This window comes from Stegostoma tigrinum, chromosome 17 (assembly GCF_030684315.1).
Source record: "Stegostoma tigrinum isolate sSteTig4 chromosome 17, sSteTig4.hap1, whole genome shotgun sequence".
In the NCBI taxonomy this organism is placed as follows: domain Eukaryota; kingdom Metazoa; phylum Chordata; class Chondrichthyes; order Orectolobiformes; family Stegostomatidae; genus Stegostoma; species Stegostoma tigrinum.
Window position 1 is genome coordinate 17,904,716 of NC_081370.1, and position 15,892 is coordinate 17,920,607.

Sequence of the window (15,892 nt, forward strand, 5' to 3'; positions counted from 1 at the left end):
CCACCATGAGTTTGGAAAAATTGCATTTATGAAGGGTTCCAGAGGTAGTTGGGCAACATCACCTATGTAGAGTGCCTCTGATATGGGCAGGGGGAGTTGGTTGTCGAAGACCAACTGTTGAAGTAACTTTAGGGGAAATGATGACTGAGTTTATTTGTTGAAAGTCGAAATGTTTTTATTAAAGATATTATTAAGTGTAAAGTACAACATTGCTGAAAATAAAAAAAACTTTTGTTTTCAGTAAGTGGTTATCCCCTTAAAACTTTGCCATCTAATGTGTCTGTTTGTAGTGCATGATAACTTTATCAATTTGTGATTTTTTTCCAGCTTTTCTTTTGGTGCATGTTAAAGGTTTGGAACAAAGAGTTTGGTTTAAGGATTATTTCTAAAGTAAAATATATTCTCATTAAAAAAAACACATACACATGCTAGTTAAAATGCTCATGAAATAAACTTTGCCCAAAGATTGAAAATAATAACCAGTTCATACTGTACTTCAACAGTCGATACATATCAGTGTTGTGAGAGCAATGGGTGGAATTTAGTGAAGATGATTGGAGCATGCAAAAATGGTGGATAGTCCTATAGAATCATATGGGAAGATTCCCAACTGATTCTCAGCTGCAGTAGAAACATGTATCACCAAGTGTATGGTGGAAAGGATGCAAGGTGACAAAGCTGTCCTCTAATGGCAGGAGTAATTAACCTTCTTTTGTCAGCACCTTAAATCTAATTTTCTTGAACCTCACTAAAATCTTTATGGTAATTTCCTGGATTTGTAAGAGTCTCCCTTCAGAAACCTGACCTGTAAAAGCTGGAAGTATTACAAATGGCTTCTCTGTCTCACTGTGCAAGTGGATCTGATTTTCAGTAGAGTTCCAGGGCTGAGCTGTGATCCATGCAAACGTTGGAGTGGAGATGAGTTTCTCACCTCGATTTGTCTACAGTTTACACAACATTCACTGAGACTCGCCCTTGTGAGGTGAAGGAGGTTATTCACTTTCTTCCTGCACTGGACCCAGTCTTGCTGCTACACATCACAATTGCTTACTTCCATTCTACTTCTGGCCAAGCCTTGTGGTTAGCTAGGAATGTTTTACATCAATTGACTTTATTGTTGTTACATGCGCTGAGATAGAGTGAAAAGTGTTGTTTTACATGCTATACAGTCAGACCGTACTGTATCAAGTGCATCAGTGTAACAGAACGGAGTGCAGAATATAGTGTTACAGCCACAGTGAAGGTACAGAAAGAGAGAGAGATCAGGATTAAATTTGAGAAGTCCATTCCAAATTCTGAATACTGCAAGGAAGAAGCTGTTCTTGAATCCCTTCATGCATGTGTTCAAACTTTTAGATCTTCTGCCTGAAGGAAGAGGGTGGAAGAGAGTATAACCTTGTTGGGAGGGGTCTTTGATTATGTTGGTTGCTTTCCTGAGGTAGTGAGAAGTATAGATGGAGTCAATAGATTGAAAGCTGGTGTGCTTAATGTGCTGGGTTGTGTTTACCATTCTCTGCAGTTTCTTGCAGTCTTGGGAAGAGCAATTGCCATGCCACGTTGTGATGTATCCAGACAGGATGCATTCTACGGTGCATCTATAAAAATTGATAAGAATGTTTGTGGACATGTTAAATTTTCTTAGCCTTACGATGAAGTGGAGGCATTCTTGTGCTTTCTTGACCTTCACTTCAATGTGGGTGGACCAAGACCGATGTTTGGTGATCATCACTCCCAGGATCTTGATGTTCTCAACCAGTTCCAACTCAGTACCATTGATGCAAAAAAGGGTGTGCCCTCCATTCCACTTCCTGAAGTCAATAAAAGGTTCCTTCATTTTGCTGACATTGATGGAGAGATTGATGTCTTTACACCATGTAACTAAGCACTCAATCTCTTTCCTGTATTGTGTCTTATCGTTGTTTGAGATCCAACCTACAAAGATGTCGTCAGCCAACTTGTGAATGGAATTGGTGTGGGATTTCGTTTCATAGTCATGAATGTATAAGGAGTATAGTTGAGGACTGACTACACAGCCTTGTGGGGCACCAGTGTTGAGGATTATGATGGAGGAGGTGTTGTCGCCTATTCTTACTGATTGTGGTCTATTGGTCTGGAAACCAAGGATCCAATTATAGAGGGGAAGACGAGACCGAGGTCTCAGAGTTTAAAGATGAGTTTGTTTGGAATAATGGTGTTGAAGGCAGAGCTGTAGTCAATGAGTAGGAACCTGACATATGTATCATTATTATCCTGATGTTCCAGGGATGAGTGTAGGGTCAAGTAGATGGCATCTAATCAAGGCAGTTGATAGGCTGGAGTTGACCTGAGCCATGACTAACCTCTCAAAGCATTTCATAATTATGGAGGTCAGTGCCACTGGGTGATGGCCATTGAGGTATGTTGCATGATTTTTCTTTGGCACCGGGATGATGGTGGTCTTCTTGAAGCAGGTGGGGACTTCAGGTCATAATAAGGAGAGGTTAAAGATGTCAACTATTATTCCTGCCTGCTGGTCCACACAGGATCTGAGTCCATGGCCGCGGACTCCATCCGGGCCAGTCATTTTCTGTGGCTTCACCCTCCAGAAGGCCAATCTAACATCTGCGGTGGTCACTATTGGTACATTTGGGACAGGTGACATCGTTCATTGACCTTCTGTTCAAAGCAACTATAGAATGTATTGAGCCCATCAGGTTGGGATGCATTGCTGCCCATGATTCTGCCTGACTTCACTTTGTAGTCTGTTATGTCATGTAAACCTTGCCACAAACAACAGGTGTCCGTGTGGTTGGTTTGAGTCTTGAGCTTAGTTTGGTATTGCCTGTTGGTGTCTTTAGCCTTATAAAGGTCGTACCTGGATTTCCTGTATAGGTCAGGGTTGCCTGACTAGTGTACTTCAGACCTAGACTTCTTTAGGGAGTGGAAACTCTTGGTTCATCCATGGCTCTAAGGCACAGTCAGGTGTAGCAGGAATGAGCGACGTCTCTGTGAAACAAAGCACAAACAGTCTCTCAATTCCCTTTGGAAGGTGAGTCTAGCTTGATCAGACTGTCAGCGATGACCAATATATCTCACTGTTCATAGACTGCCTGGAGCTGAACTATGGGAATTTTTTTTCTGTATAGCAGAGACATCATTCTTATAGTGCACAGTTTCTGACTGCAAATTTTACTCTCCCTCCGACATTAGAGATGGATATTTAAACTCTGTATCCTATTAATTAAAAATATCACTGGAAACGATGCTAGAATCTTCTGGTTTGATTTACTCCTCTGACTCATTAGCTTTCAGAAGTCTTAGGAGTGTGCAAACAAGGCTTGTCTGCAGTTCAGAAATGGTATCAGATCATGGACTGAAATCACCAGATGGTGGCATTCCTACACTGAATCCCGTCAGTGATACATAGTTGGATGGACTCCATGCCCCACTTCTATTAATTGGTCAGCAGTCATGTGATCACAGCTAGCTGTTACGGGATTCTTGTGGATTCTGAGCAACTTCCAGTCTTCCTGTTGGAATCCATGGTGCAACAACTAATGTTTGCTCCATGGCCACAAGTGCTTTTCTGTGGTTTGTTTAAATTGTTGGAGATAAAAACAGTGACACAAATACTCATTAATGATATTGATATATAGAAAACTGAAAATGCAAATTTTCATTGTTACCCTTTCAAAAATAGCTAGGGATGGGAAATAAACACTGGCACAGAGGGAAACCCACACCTATGATGAATATATAAATATCCCTGAGCCCAGAAAGTTGGGGCTGTTAAATAGTGGTTTAACGTAAATTTGCTGAAGTTGAGCCAGATGACATGGAAAGAACAGTAGATTTTTTTTTAACCAACCTGTTCAGTCATGTTGTGACAACCTCTGGAGCAGGTGAGACTTGAGACCAGGCAACCTGGCCCAGAGGTAGGGATATCATCATTGTGCTAAAGCTCTTCAAGGGAAAACACAGTATGTTCATTATTCTTTATTGCAAGCACAAGCAGTTCTAATTAAACTGAGTGAGTTTACATGTTACATCATACATGTTACTCTTGTATGCTCTCTTGCTGTGAAATTTATGAATGTTTCATTTATTTTTATAGGTCAACCAGTGACTTTCTTTCTGGAACCAGGAATAATTCGAAGAAAATGCTCTGTTGCTTCTTCAGTATTATCAAACAAGTTATAGTCTGCAGGAATGGAATCACTTCTTCCATCTGTACCTATAAGTCTGTGTATTCTGTGACCTGAACATCATTGTGTTGCTGGAATTGTACACTGTTCAGTAAATGTTGTTTTGTTTACTTCCTACCTTTCACCTGCAAAGAGATGGACATTTCTTCAGGTATACTGGAATTTGCAACTTTCCAGTACTTTTGCAGGTCTATCCCTCAAGCGAGGGGCAAGTATATGTTTAGTTGCTGTCCTTACATGTAGACTTTTGAAAAGATTTTTTTGGGGACTCTAGTTGACTTTTTTTCCCTCTTTTTTCCTGGATCGTTATGGTTAATTAGGGCAGGCGTATAGTTTACACTTTTGAGATTAGATTGCTCAACACTAACTGATCTGCAACCTTCCCACACCTAGTTTATATGGCTACTCCATTTACTTGATGAGCCATTAGATATGTTCCATTCATACATTTCTTTCATTCAGATTACTTTTAATATTTGCAAACATATAACTACCAAAATAAACTATTCCAGCAAAATAATAAGAAATGTCTCATTAAGGCCCAAGTGACTTATATATTATTGAGAAAATTTATTGCAAATATAGTACGATGCCAAGGTTGCAAAGAATATTAGAAAGTAGTACTTTTTACTTTTTGAAGTTGGGACTGCATTATGCATTTTTAGATTGTAATAGGAAGGAACCCTTGAGAAAGATGTTCCAGTTTGAGCTCTTGTGAAAGAACAACTGCATTAAAATCTATACGTTAAGAAAATAGGTCCTTAAGCACTTGGTTGTTCTTTCAATGGTCAACCTTGTAGAAGCTTTTGCCTGGTTCCGGGGTTTAGATGTTTCAGTAAGATCAGGGAAGGTGGTAAAAGAGATGGATGTGTGGCACTATTAGTCAAAGACAGTATTACGGTGGCAGAAAGGATGTTTGATGAGGACTCGTCTACTGAGGTAGTACGGTCTGAGGTTAGAAACAGAAAGGGAGAGGTCACCCTGTTGGGAGTTTTCTACAGGCCTCCGAAAAGTTCCAGAGATGTAGAGGAAAGGATTGCAAAGATGATTCTGGATAAGAGCGAAAGTAACAGGGTAGTTGTTATGGGGTCTTTAACTTTACAAATATTGACTGGAGACTCTATAGATCGTGTACTTTAGATCGGTCAGTTTTTGTCCAATGTGTGCAAGAGGGTTTCCTATCACAGTATGTAGATAGGCCAACAAGAGGCGAGACAACACTGGATTTGGTACTGAGTAATGAACCAGGCCAGGTGTTAGAATTGGACGTAATTGAGCACTTTGCTGATAGTGACCACAATTTGGTTATGTTTAATTTAGCGATGGAAAGCGATAGGTATTTGCTGCAGGGCAAGAGTTATAGCTGGGGGAAAGGCAGTTATGAGGCAATTAGGCAAGATTTAGGATGCATAGGATGGGGAAGGAAACTGCAGGGACTGGGCACAATTGCAATATGGAGCTTGTTCAAGGAACAGCTACTGCGTGTCCTTGATAAGTATGTACCTGTCAGGCAGGGACGAAGTGGTCAAGCGAGGGAACCGTGGTTTACTAAAGAAGTTGAAGCCCTTGTCAAGAGGAAGAAGGAGGCTTATGTAAAGATGAGGCGTGAAGACTCAGTTAGGGCTCTTGAGAGTTACAAGTTAGCCAGGAAGGACCTAAAGAGAGAGCTAAGAAGAGCCAGGAGGGAACATGAGAAGTCTTTGGCAGGTAGGATCAAAGAAAACCCTAAAGCTTTCTATAGGTATGTCAGGAATAAAAGGATGACTTGAGTAAGATTAGGGCCAGTCAAGGACAGTAGTGGGAAGTTGTGCATGGAGTCAGAAGAGATAGGAGAGGCGCTAAATGAATATTTTTTGTCAGTATTCACACAGGAAAAAGACAGTGTTGTCAAGAAGAATACTGAGATAACAGGCTATTAGACTAGATGGGATTGAGGTTCATAAGGAGGAGGTGTTAACAATTCTGGGAAGTATAAAAAATAGATAAGTCCCCTGGGCCGGATGGGATTTATCCCGGAATTCTCTGGGAAGCTAGGGATGAGATTGCAGAGCCTTTGACTTTGATCATTATGTCGTCATTGTCTACAGGGATAGTGCCAGAAGACTGGAGGATAGCAAATGTTGTCCCCTTGTTCAAGAAGGGAAGTAGAGACAACCCAGGTAATTATAGACCAGTGAGCCTTACTTTGGTTGTGGGTAAAGTGTTGGAAAGGATTATAAGAGATAGGATTTATAATTATCTCGAAAGGAATAATTTCATTAAGGATAGTCAACACGGTTTTGTGAAGAGTAGGTCATGCCTCACAAACCTTATTGAATTCTTTGAGAAAGTGGCCAAACAGGTAGCTGAGGGTAAAGTGGTTGATGTTGCGTATATGGATTTCAGTAAAGTGTTTGATAAGGTTCCCCATGGTAGGCTATTGCAGAAAATATGGAGGCATGGGATTAAGGGTGATTTATTGGTTTGGATCAGAAATTGGCTAGCTGTAAGAAGACAGAGGGTGGTGGTTGATGGGAAATGTTCATCCTGGAGTTCAGTTACTAGTGGTGTACCACAGGGATCTGTTTTCGGGCCACTGCTGTTTGTCATTTTTATCAATGACCTGAATGATGGCCTAGAAGGATGGGTTAGTACATTTGTTGTTGACACTAAAGACGGTGGAGTTGTGGATAGTGCAGAAGGATGTTGCAGGCTACAGGGGGACATAGATAAGCTGCAGAGATAGGCTGAGAGGTGGCAAATGGAGTTTAATGCGGAAAAGTGTGAGGTGATTCACTTTGGAAGGAATAACAGGAATATGAGAGTACTGGGCTAATGGTAAGATTCTCGGTGGTGTGGATGAGCAGAGAGATCTCGGTGTCTGTGTGCATAGATTGCTGAAAGTTGCCACCCAGGTTGATAGGGTTGTTAAGAAGGCATACGGTGTGTTAGGTTTTATTGGTAGAGGGACTGAGTTTCGGAGCCATGAGATCATGTTGCAGCTGTACAAAACTCTGGTGCGCCCACACATGGAGTATCGTGTACAGTTCTGGTCGCCACATTATAGGAAGGATGTGGAAGCATTGGAAAGGGTGCAGAGAAGATTTACCAGGATGTTGTCTGGTATGGAGGGAAGGTCTTATGAGGAAAGGCTGAGGAATTTAAGGCTGTTTTCATTAGATAGAAGGTGGTTAAGAGGTGACTTAATAGAGACATATAAGATGATCAGAGGATTAGATAGGGCGGACAGTGAGAGCCTTTTTCCTCCGATGGTGATGTCTAGTACAAGGGGACATAGCTTTAAATTGAGAGGTGATAGATATAGGACAGAAGTTAGAGGTACTTTCTTTACTCAGAGAGTAATGGCATGGAATGCTCTGCCTGCAACAGTAGTAGACTTGTCAGCTTTAAGGGCATTTAAATGGTCATTGGATAAACATATGGATAATGATGGGATAGTGTAGGGGGAGGGGCTTAGATTAGCTCACAGGTTGGTGCAACATCGAGGGCTGAAGGGCCCGTTCTGCACTTTATTGTTCTATGTTCTATCTAACCTACACTAACCTACACTGTTTAAATGTCCCTAATGTGGCTAAGTTAACTACATTGGCAGGCAGGGTGTTCCACACCCTTACCACTCTCTGAGTAAAGAACCTGCCTCTGACATCTGTCTTAAATCTATCACCCCTCAATTTGTGGCTATGCCCCCTTGTACAAGCTGAAGTCATCAACCTCGGAAAAAGACTCTCACTGTCCATCCTATCTAATCCTCTGATCATCTTGTATGTCTCTATTAAATCCCCTCTTAGCCTCCTTCTCTCCAATGAGAACAGACCTAAATCCCTCAGCCTTTCTTCATAGGGCCTGCGCTCCAGACCAGGCAACATCCTGGTAAATCTCCTTTGCACCTTTTCCAATGCTACCACATCCTTCCTGTAATGGGGCGACCAGAACTGCACGCAATATTCCAAATGAGGCCGCACTAGCGTTTTGTACAGTTGTAGCATGACATCACGGCTCCAGAACTCAATCCCTCTACCAATAAAACCTAACACGCCGTAAGCCTTCTTAACAGCACTATCAACCTGGGTGGCAACTTTCAGGGATCTGTGTACATGGACACCAAGATCCCTCTGCACATCCACACTACCAAGAATCTTTGCACTGATCCGGTATTCTGCCTTCCTATTATTCCTCCCAAAGTGAATCACCTCACATTTATCCGTATTAAACTCCATTTGCCACCTTTCGGCCCAATTCTGCAGTTTATCCAAGTCTCCCTGCAACCTGCAACATTCTTCCACACTGTCCACCACTCTACTGACTGAAGTGTCATCTGCAAACTTACTAACCCATCCACCTATGCCTGCATCCAAGTCATTTATGAAGATGACAAACAGCAGTGGTCCCAAAACAGATCCTTGAGGCACACCACTAGTGACCTGACTCCAGGCTGAATATTTTCCATCAACCGCCACTCGTTGCCTTCTTTCAGAAAGCCAGTTTCTAATCCAAACTGCTAGATCTCCCTCAATCCCGTGCCTCTCTATGTTCTCCAATAGCATACCATGTGGAACCTTATCAAAGGCTTTACTGAAGTCCATGAACACCACGTCAACTGCCCTTCCCTCATCCACATGCTTGGTCACCTTCTCAAAAAACTCAGAGGTTTGTGAGACACGACCTGCCCTTGATGAATCCATGCTGACTGTCTCCAGTCAAATTGTTGCTTGCTAGATGGTTATAAATCCTATCTCTTATAATCCTTTCCAAAACTTTTCCTACAACAGACGTAAGGCTCACAGGTCTATAATTACCTGGGTCATCCCTACTGCCCTTCTTGAACAAGGGCACAACATTTGCAATCCTCCAGTCCTCTGGTACTAAATCTGGAGACAAAGAGGACTCAAAGATCAAGGCTAAAGGCTCCGCCACCTCCTCCCTAGCTTCCCCGACAATCCTCAGAAAAATCCCATCCGGCCCAGGGGATTTATCTACCTTCACACCTTCTAGAATTGATGACACCTCCTCCTTACTAACCTTAATCCTTTCAATTCTAGTAGCCCGTAACTCAGTCATCTCCTCTACAATATTCTCCTGTTGCTCAGTGAAAACAGATGAGAAATAATCACTTAGCACCTCTCCAATCTCCACAGGGTCCACACACAACTTCCCACTTCTGTCTTTGACTGGCCCTATTCCTATCCTAGTCATCCTCTTATTCCCCACATACCTATAGAAAGCTTTCGGGTTTTTCTCCTTTATTCTACCTGCTAATGTCTGCTCATGTCTCGTCCTTGCTCTTCTTAACCCTCTCTTTAAATCCTTCCTTGCTAATCTGTAACTGCCCATCACCTCATCTGAACCATCTCATCTCACCGTCACATAAGCCTCCCTCTTCCACTTAACAAGAGATACAATTGCTTTGGTAAACCACGGTTCCCTTACCTTATCGCTTCCTCCCTGCCTGACAGGGACATACCTATCAAGGACACGCAATATCTGTTCCTTAAACCAGCTCCACATTTCGATTGTGCCCATCCCCTGCATTTTGCTAACCCATTCTATGCCTCCTAAGTCTTGCCTAATCGCATTATAATTGCCATTTCCCCACCTATAACTCTTGCCCTGTGGCAGGTTCCTATCCCTTTCCATTGCTAAAGTAAACATAACCGAATTATGGTCACTCTCTCCAAAGTGCTCACCTACCACTAAATCAAACACCTGGCCTGGTTCATTCCCAAATAATCAGATCCAGTGTGGCCTCCCCTCTTGTCGGCCCTTCAACATACTGAGTCAGGAAACCTTCCTGCAAACATTGGACTGATCCATCTGACATACTAGAGTTATAGCATTTCCAGTCAATGTTAGGGAAGTTAAAGTCTCCCATAATGACCCCCCTGTTCCTTTCACTCCTGCCCGGAATATTTTTGCTGATCCTCTCCTCCACATCGCTGGAACTTTGCGAAGGCCTATAAAAAACTCCCAGCAGTGTTACCTCTCCTCTCCTGTTTCTGACCTCAGCCCATACCACCTCAGTAGACGAGTCCTCATCAAAAGTTCTTTCAGCCACTGTTATACTGTCCTTGACTAACAAAGCAAGTCCCCCTCTTTTACCACCTTCCCTGACCTTAATGAAAGATCTAAACCCTGGAATCTGCAACATCCATTCCGGACCCTGCTCTATCCATGTCTCCAAAATGGCCACAACATCGAAGTCCCAGGTACCTATCCATGCTGCAAGCTCACCTACCTTATTCTGGATACTCCTGGCGTGAAAGTAGACACACTTCAATCCAGCTTGCTGTCTGCCAACACATTCCTGTGATAGTGAGGTCCTGTCCATGTCCCCCCTACGCTCATCCTCCTGTGTACTAGAACAATACCTCAGTTTCCCATCCCCCTTCTGAGCTAGTTTAAATCCACCCGAATAGCACTAGCAAATTTCCCACCCAGGATATCAGTGCCCCTCCGGTTCAAGTGGAGACCGTCCTGTTGGTAGAGGTCCCACCTTCCCCAGCATGAGCCCCTATTGTCCATACACCTGAAACCCTCCCTCCTGCACCATCCCTGCAGCCAAGTGTTCAGTTGAAATCTCTCCCTGTTCTTTGCCTCACTATCACGTGGCACGGGTAACAAACCAGAGATAACCACTCTGTGTGTTCTAGCTCTCAGCTTCCACCCTAGCTCCTTGAAATCCTGCCTGACATCCCTATCCCTCTTTCTGCTTATGTTGTTGGTGCCTATGTGGACCACGACTTGGGGCTGGTCACCCTCTCCCTTCAGGACCCCAAAGACACGATCCGAGACATCATGGACCCTGGCACCTGGGAGGCAACACACCAACCGTGAGTCTCTTTTGTTCCCGGCAAACCTTCTATCAGTCCCTCTAACTATTGAATCCCCAATGACTAACACTCTCTTCCTATCCCCCCTTCCCTTCTGTGCAAGAGGGACAGACTCTGTGCCAGAGACCTGCACCCTAGTGCATGCTCCTGGTAAGTTCCCCCCCCCCAGCCAACAGTATCCAAAATGGTATACTTGTTTTTCAGGGGAATGACCACAGGGGATCCCTGCACTGACTGCATTTCCCCCCTTCTAACAGTTACCCAGCTTTCTTCACGCTTAGGAGTAACTACTTCCCTGTAGCTCTTGTCTATCACTGACTCTGCCTCCTGGCTTCAGATTGGTTTCACAGGTCGGCGCAACAGTGAGGGCCGAAGGGCCTGTACTGCGCTGTAATGTTCTACGTTCTATGTTGATCTCAGCTTGATGCTGATGGTAGTGTGGGGCATCTGCTGGGTCATGAAAGCAGATTGTGACTGAATATAATTCTGCTATAGTTAATGATCCACACTGCCTCATGAAAACCCTGTTTTGATTTAGCACAGTGATCTTGTCAAACCTGTTGGAGAATATTCTCAATGTGAAAATTGAACTTTGTCTCCACAGCAGGTAATCAGCAGGCAACATCTTGGTGAATTTCCCCTAGACTCTTTCGAAATCAATCACATCTTTCCAATTTTGGAGCAACCGGAATTGCAGAGTGTACCAGTTGTGGCCTAACTAACACCTTACACAGATTCATAATAATCTCCTTGTTCTTATAATGTCTCAGTTTCTCTCTCCACAGATGTTGTTTGTCCTCCTGAGCATTTCTAGCATTTTTGTTTTGAGAAATGAATGGTCTTTTAGTTTCATCCTTTGCTGTTGTTCAGCCCATCCTTAATGGACATATTATATGTGGAATTGGGAAGTAAGTTTTGAAACTAAAAGGCTCCTTAAATTTCGCCATCGTCAACAGTAAGGAGTCTAGCTCAACACTGCCAAGAGAAGGCTGAAGCATCAGCCAGCAGTACCGTATGATGATCCTAGCCAAGCTGTTCCAGGATAGCTGCAACACTGTTACCTGCTTGGTAATGTGGCAAACTGCTCAGGTACAGCCTGTGCACAAATAGCAGAACAAGTACAATGCAACCAATTACTGTCCTGTCAGTCCACTCTCAATAATCAGCGAGATCATGGAATGGGTCATCAACAGATTTGTAAGGCTGGACTTACAAAGGAATAACCTGCTCATTGATATCAGTTTGGATTCTGCCTTATTAGAATCTTGGTGCACTGTTACAAAGGAGCTGAACTCCAGAAATCAGTTCAGAGTGACTGCACTGAACATCAAAGCAATATTTGACCGAGTTATAGCATCAAGGAGCATGAGCAAAACTAGAAAACTCTATGGTGGTTGGCATTACCTGCACGAAGGAAGATGGTATGGATGTTGGCGGTCACATCACCGAATGAGTTCTTGAAGGTAGCATCCAAGACCCAACTACCTTCAGCTGCTTCATTAATTATCTTTTCTCCATTAGGTAAGAAGAAGGGTTTTCTCTGCTGATTGCACAATGTTTAGCACCAATCACAACTTTTCAAATACTAAAGCAGTATTTTTGTACATAATGCAAGACCTAGACAACATTCAGGTTTTGGCTGCTACGTGGAAAGTGAAATTCATTCCCTGTATGTAGCAGGCTACGATCATCTCCAATAAGACAGTATCTAAATACTCACTGACATTACCAGAGCTGAATATCCACTATCAACGTCCAGAAGCTTACCAGTGACCAGAAACCAATTGGATCAACCTCATATTGTCACTAGAAGAGCAAGTCAAAGATTAGGAATTCTTTGCAAAGTAATTTATCTCTATCTCCAAAACTAATCCACCAGCTAGAATGCACAGTTCAGAAGTGTGATTGAATGCTCTACACTTGCCTTGATGAGTCTGCTCTAACAAACTTAAAGAAGCTGAGTACTGTCCAGGACAAAGTAGTCAGTGGATTTGCACCCATTCACCACCTTCACCGTTCACACCATTCATCACAATGACAACAATGCATACCATTTACAAGGTGCAGCACATTCCATATTTGTAACCTCTACCATCATGAAAGTCAATGTCAATAAAGGTAAAGGAATATCACTGCCTGCAAAATCCCACTCCAAACCATATCACCATACCAGAGATAATGGGAACTGCAGATGCTGGAGATTCCAAGATAATAAAATGTGAGGCTGGATGAACACAGCAGGCCAAGCAGCATCTCAGGAGCACAAAAGCTGACGTTTCGGGCCTAGACCCGGAACAATATTACTATCTCTTTACTGTCACTGTGTTATACTGTGGAATTCCTTATCAGCACAATGTGCGTCCCTTACTGTTCAACCCAACTCCCAAACAAGAAATTGTATTGGTTTTAGAGAGTCACACCACTACTACCTTTTTCTGATGTTTTTTCAAATTTGATGTATTATAGTTACATGTATCTAGGTATAGCGAAAAGTTTTGTTTTATGTGCAGTACAGACAAATCATAACATATAAAGTTCATAAGGTGATAGAACAGTCCGAGGAATACAGTATTACGGGCTAATAAAGTGCACTAAAAGCTAGATCAACATTAGATTTTAAATTTCAGAAGTCCATTTTGAAATCTAATAACAGTAGGAAAAAAGCTGTTCTTGAACCTGTTTGTACATGTGTTTAAGCTTTTGGAGACAGTAAGAATTGCATATGCTGGAAGCTAGAGTCAAGAAAAGGCAAGCTGGAAAAGGACAGCAGGTCAGACAGCATCTGAGGAGCAGGCATGTCAACATTTTGGGCCAAAATCCTTCATCAGGACCCAAGAAGAAGTTGAAGAGATTACAGCCGGGGAGGAAGGGGTCTTTGATAATTATTGGTTGTCTTTCTGAGGCAGCAAGAAGCATAGATGGAGTCAATGGCTGGAAGGTTGGTTTGCATGATGGGCTGGGCTGTATTCACAACTCTCCATAGTTTTTTAACAGTCCTGGGCAGACCAGTTGCCATACCCACCGTGAAGCATCTAGACACAATGCTTTCTGTGGTGCATCAAGGATAAGCAATAAATGCTAGCATATCAGTGACACACATATCCTGTGATTAAATAAGGTGTCATTGAAAATACTACGATTTCATTTTTGTGTCAAAAATTGTTTGGTGCCCTCGGTGGTGAGAGGGAAGGATTTTAAAAAAGTGCTATGCATCTTGTGGCTTTTCAGGGAATAGCTAAGTACCGAACTGGGGTGACTGAGGAGTAAGGCATAGAATCATGGGGGCAATGATCTCGTTGGAAGGCGGGAAAGGGCAAGCAAAAAGGGTTTGGTCGAGGTCTCTTGCTGGAGCTGTTGAAAATGTCGGAGGTCGATCTGTCAAATACAGAGATTGGTGGCCGGATCCGAAAACAACAAAGTGCACGCCATTATTGTAATGAGCCAGAAGAGGAGGGTTGAGATCAGGTATGCATAAAATGAATTGCAAACAGTACTAGGCCCTACCAACCACGCTTTATATAAATCTTGAAAAGAGAGATAAGGTCCAACTTAATGTCAATATTTTATAAACTTTGTCGTTTAAAGCCGGCAGCGCATACGTTTACGACAGTTCCGGTGCATGAACGTCACGGCGATTTCTTCGCTGCCATTGGGTTGTCCTGCAACTGCCACTGAATTTAAAAGTTTAAACGGGCGCGCGGCCACTGTTGGTTTTGTCTGGGAACTTTCGGTAAGTGCCTGGTATTGGGGCCGTTTTTGGCCGCGCGCGGGGGGGGGTATCTCTGCCGGTCGGACCTGACTTGCGAGGACGGGGTTCAGCCAGGTGTTTTGCTCCGAGGAAGAGGACCTAGATGGCTACTGGATCCTGGGAGGTGTGGGGATGTCGCCACCCGCTCCTGATGTACTCTGTCCCGGAGGGGAGGAAGGTAGTACTGGAGAGCCCGCAGGGCTGTGAGCGGGGATAAGGGTTGTTGTCCCTGAGTAGCAGCATGGTCATCTCTGGATAGTGGAGACTGGGATCTGTCCTTGAGTTGTTAAAGGCCGCGTTTCTGATGCGGAGAGTCCGTGGGTGCTGTGGAGGGGTGGGGGACACAAACAGGGGTTTTTGTTCCTTTTTCAACTGAATCTCTACGTTGTGGAGTTTGGTCTACACAATGGTGCAGTGACATAGGATTTATTGATATGTCGCTGGTTTCGGGAAGTTTGACTTCCACAGCATGCACGTTTGAAGATACTTCACAGTATTTTGTTTTGCTGTGTCTCCAGAGAGTTTTCGCTATTATTTGTTGTAAAGTGTAACTTTTTAATGCCTGCCTATTCAAGCTTGGTTCGCGCATAGCCAGCGTTTTGCACCTGCTTCACCCATCCGTCATTATGGGGATAATGAAGTGTGAAGCTGAATGAACACAGCAGGCCAAGCAGCATCTCAGGAGCACAAAAGCTGACGTTTCGGGCCTAGGCCCTTCATCAGATATGGGGATGTTTTTTCAGTTTGTCAAGCGATACTGTACTTGCACGTAATATATACAGGGAAGTCTTATTTAGATTGTCGACCGCAGCTAGAATTTAGTAAAATCTTTCTGAAGTACCTTTTAAAGAGATGGACTGTAAAGTATTTCAGAAGGCTTGCAGTTAAGGTGTAACTTGGGGTTAAACTATGTAACCGAAAGAACTGCGGATGTTGGAAATTAGCAACGAAGCAGAAATTGCTGGAAAAGCTCAGCATCTGTGGAGAGAAAATACACTTAATGTTACGGATCGAGTAACCATTCCTCAGAACGCAGAACTGAAGTTGTGACGAAGGACCACTTGGCCCAAGACGTCAACTGATTTCTGTTCATAGATGCTGCCAGACCTGCTCAGCTCTTCCGGCAATTTCTG

The 15,892-nt window shown here is 43.3% G+C and overlaps 2 protein-coding genes across 3 annotated transcripts in view; both read left to right on the forward strand.

The window, feature by feature from the left end:
* pgghg (protein-glucosylgalactosylhydroxylysine glucosidase) overlaps positions 1 to 4,870 on the forward strand; it is a 41,531-nt gene extending 36,661 nt beyond the window's left edge. Inside the window, exon 14 of the mRNA XM_048546177.2 lies at positions 4,094 to 4,870. Within this exon, the coding sequence (XP_048402134.1) occupies positions 4,094 to 4,179 (86 nt within the window). The 3' untranslated portion in view covers positions 4,180 to 4,870. The remainder of the gene's footprint in view (positions 1 to 4,093) is intronic.
* A 9,768-nt stretch (positions 4,871 to 14,638) lies between these two features.
* LOC125459537 (inner centromere protein A-like) overlaps positions 14,639 to 15,892 on the forward strand; it is a 39,051-nt gene continuing 37,797 nt past the window's right edge. The window contains exon 1 of one of the 2 annotated variants that reach the window (XM_048546089.1): positions 14,639 to 14,741. The gene's annotated coding sequence lies outside the window, so the exon portion shown is untranslated. Of the gene's footprint in view, positions 14,742 to 14,805; positions 14,938 to 15,892 lie in introns of those variants that run through there. The other variant, XM_048546091.2, reaches the window with a different exon arrangement.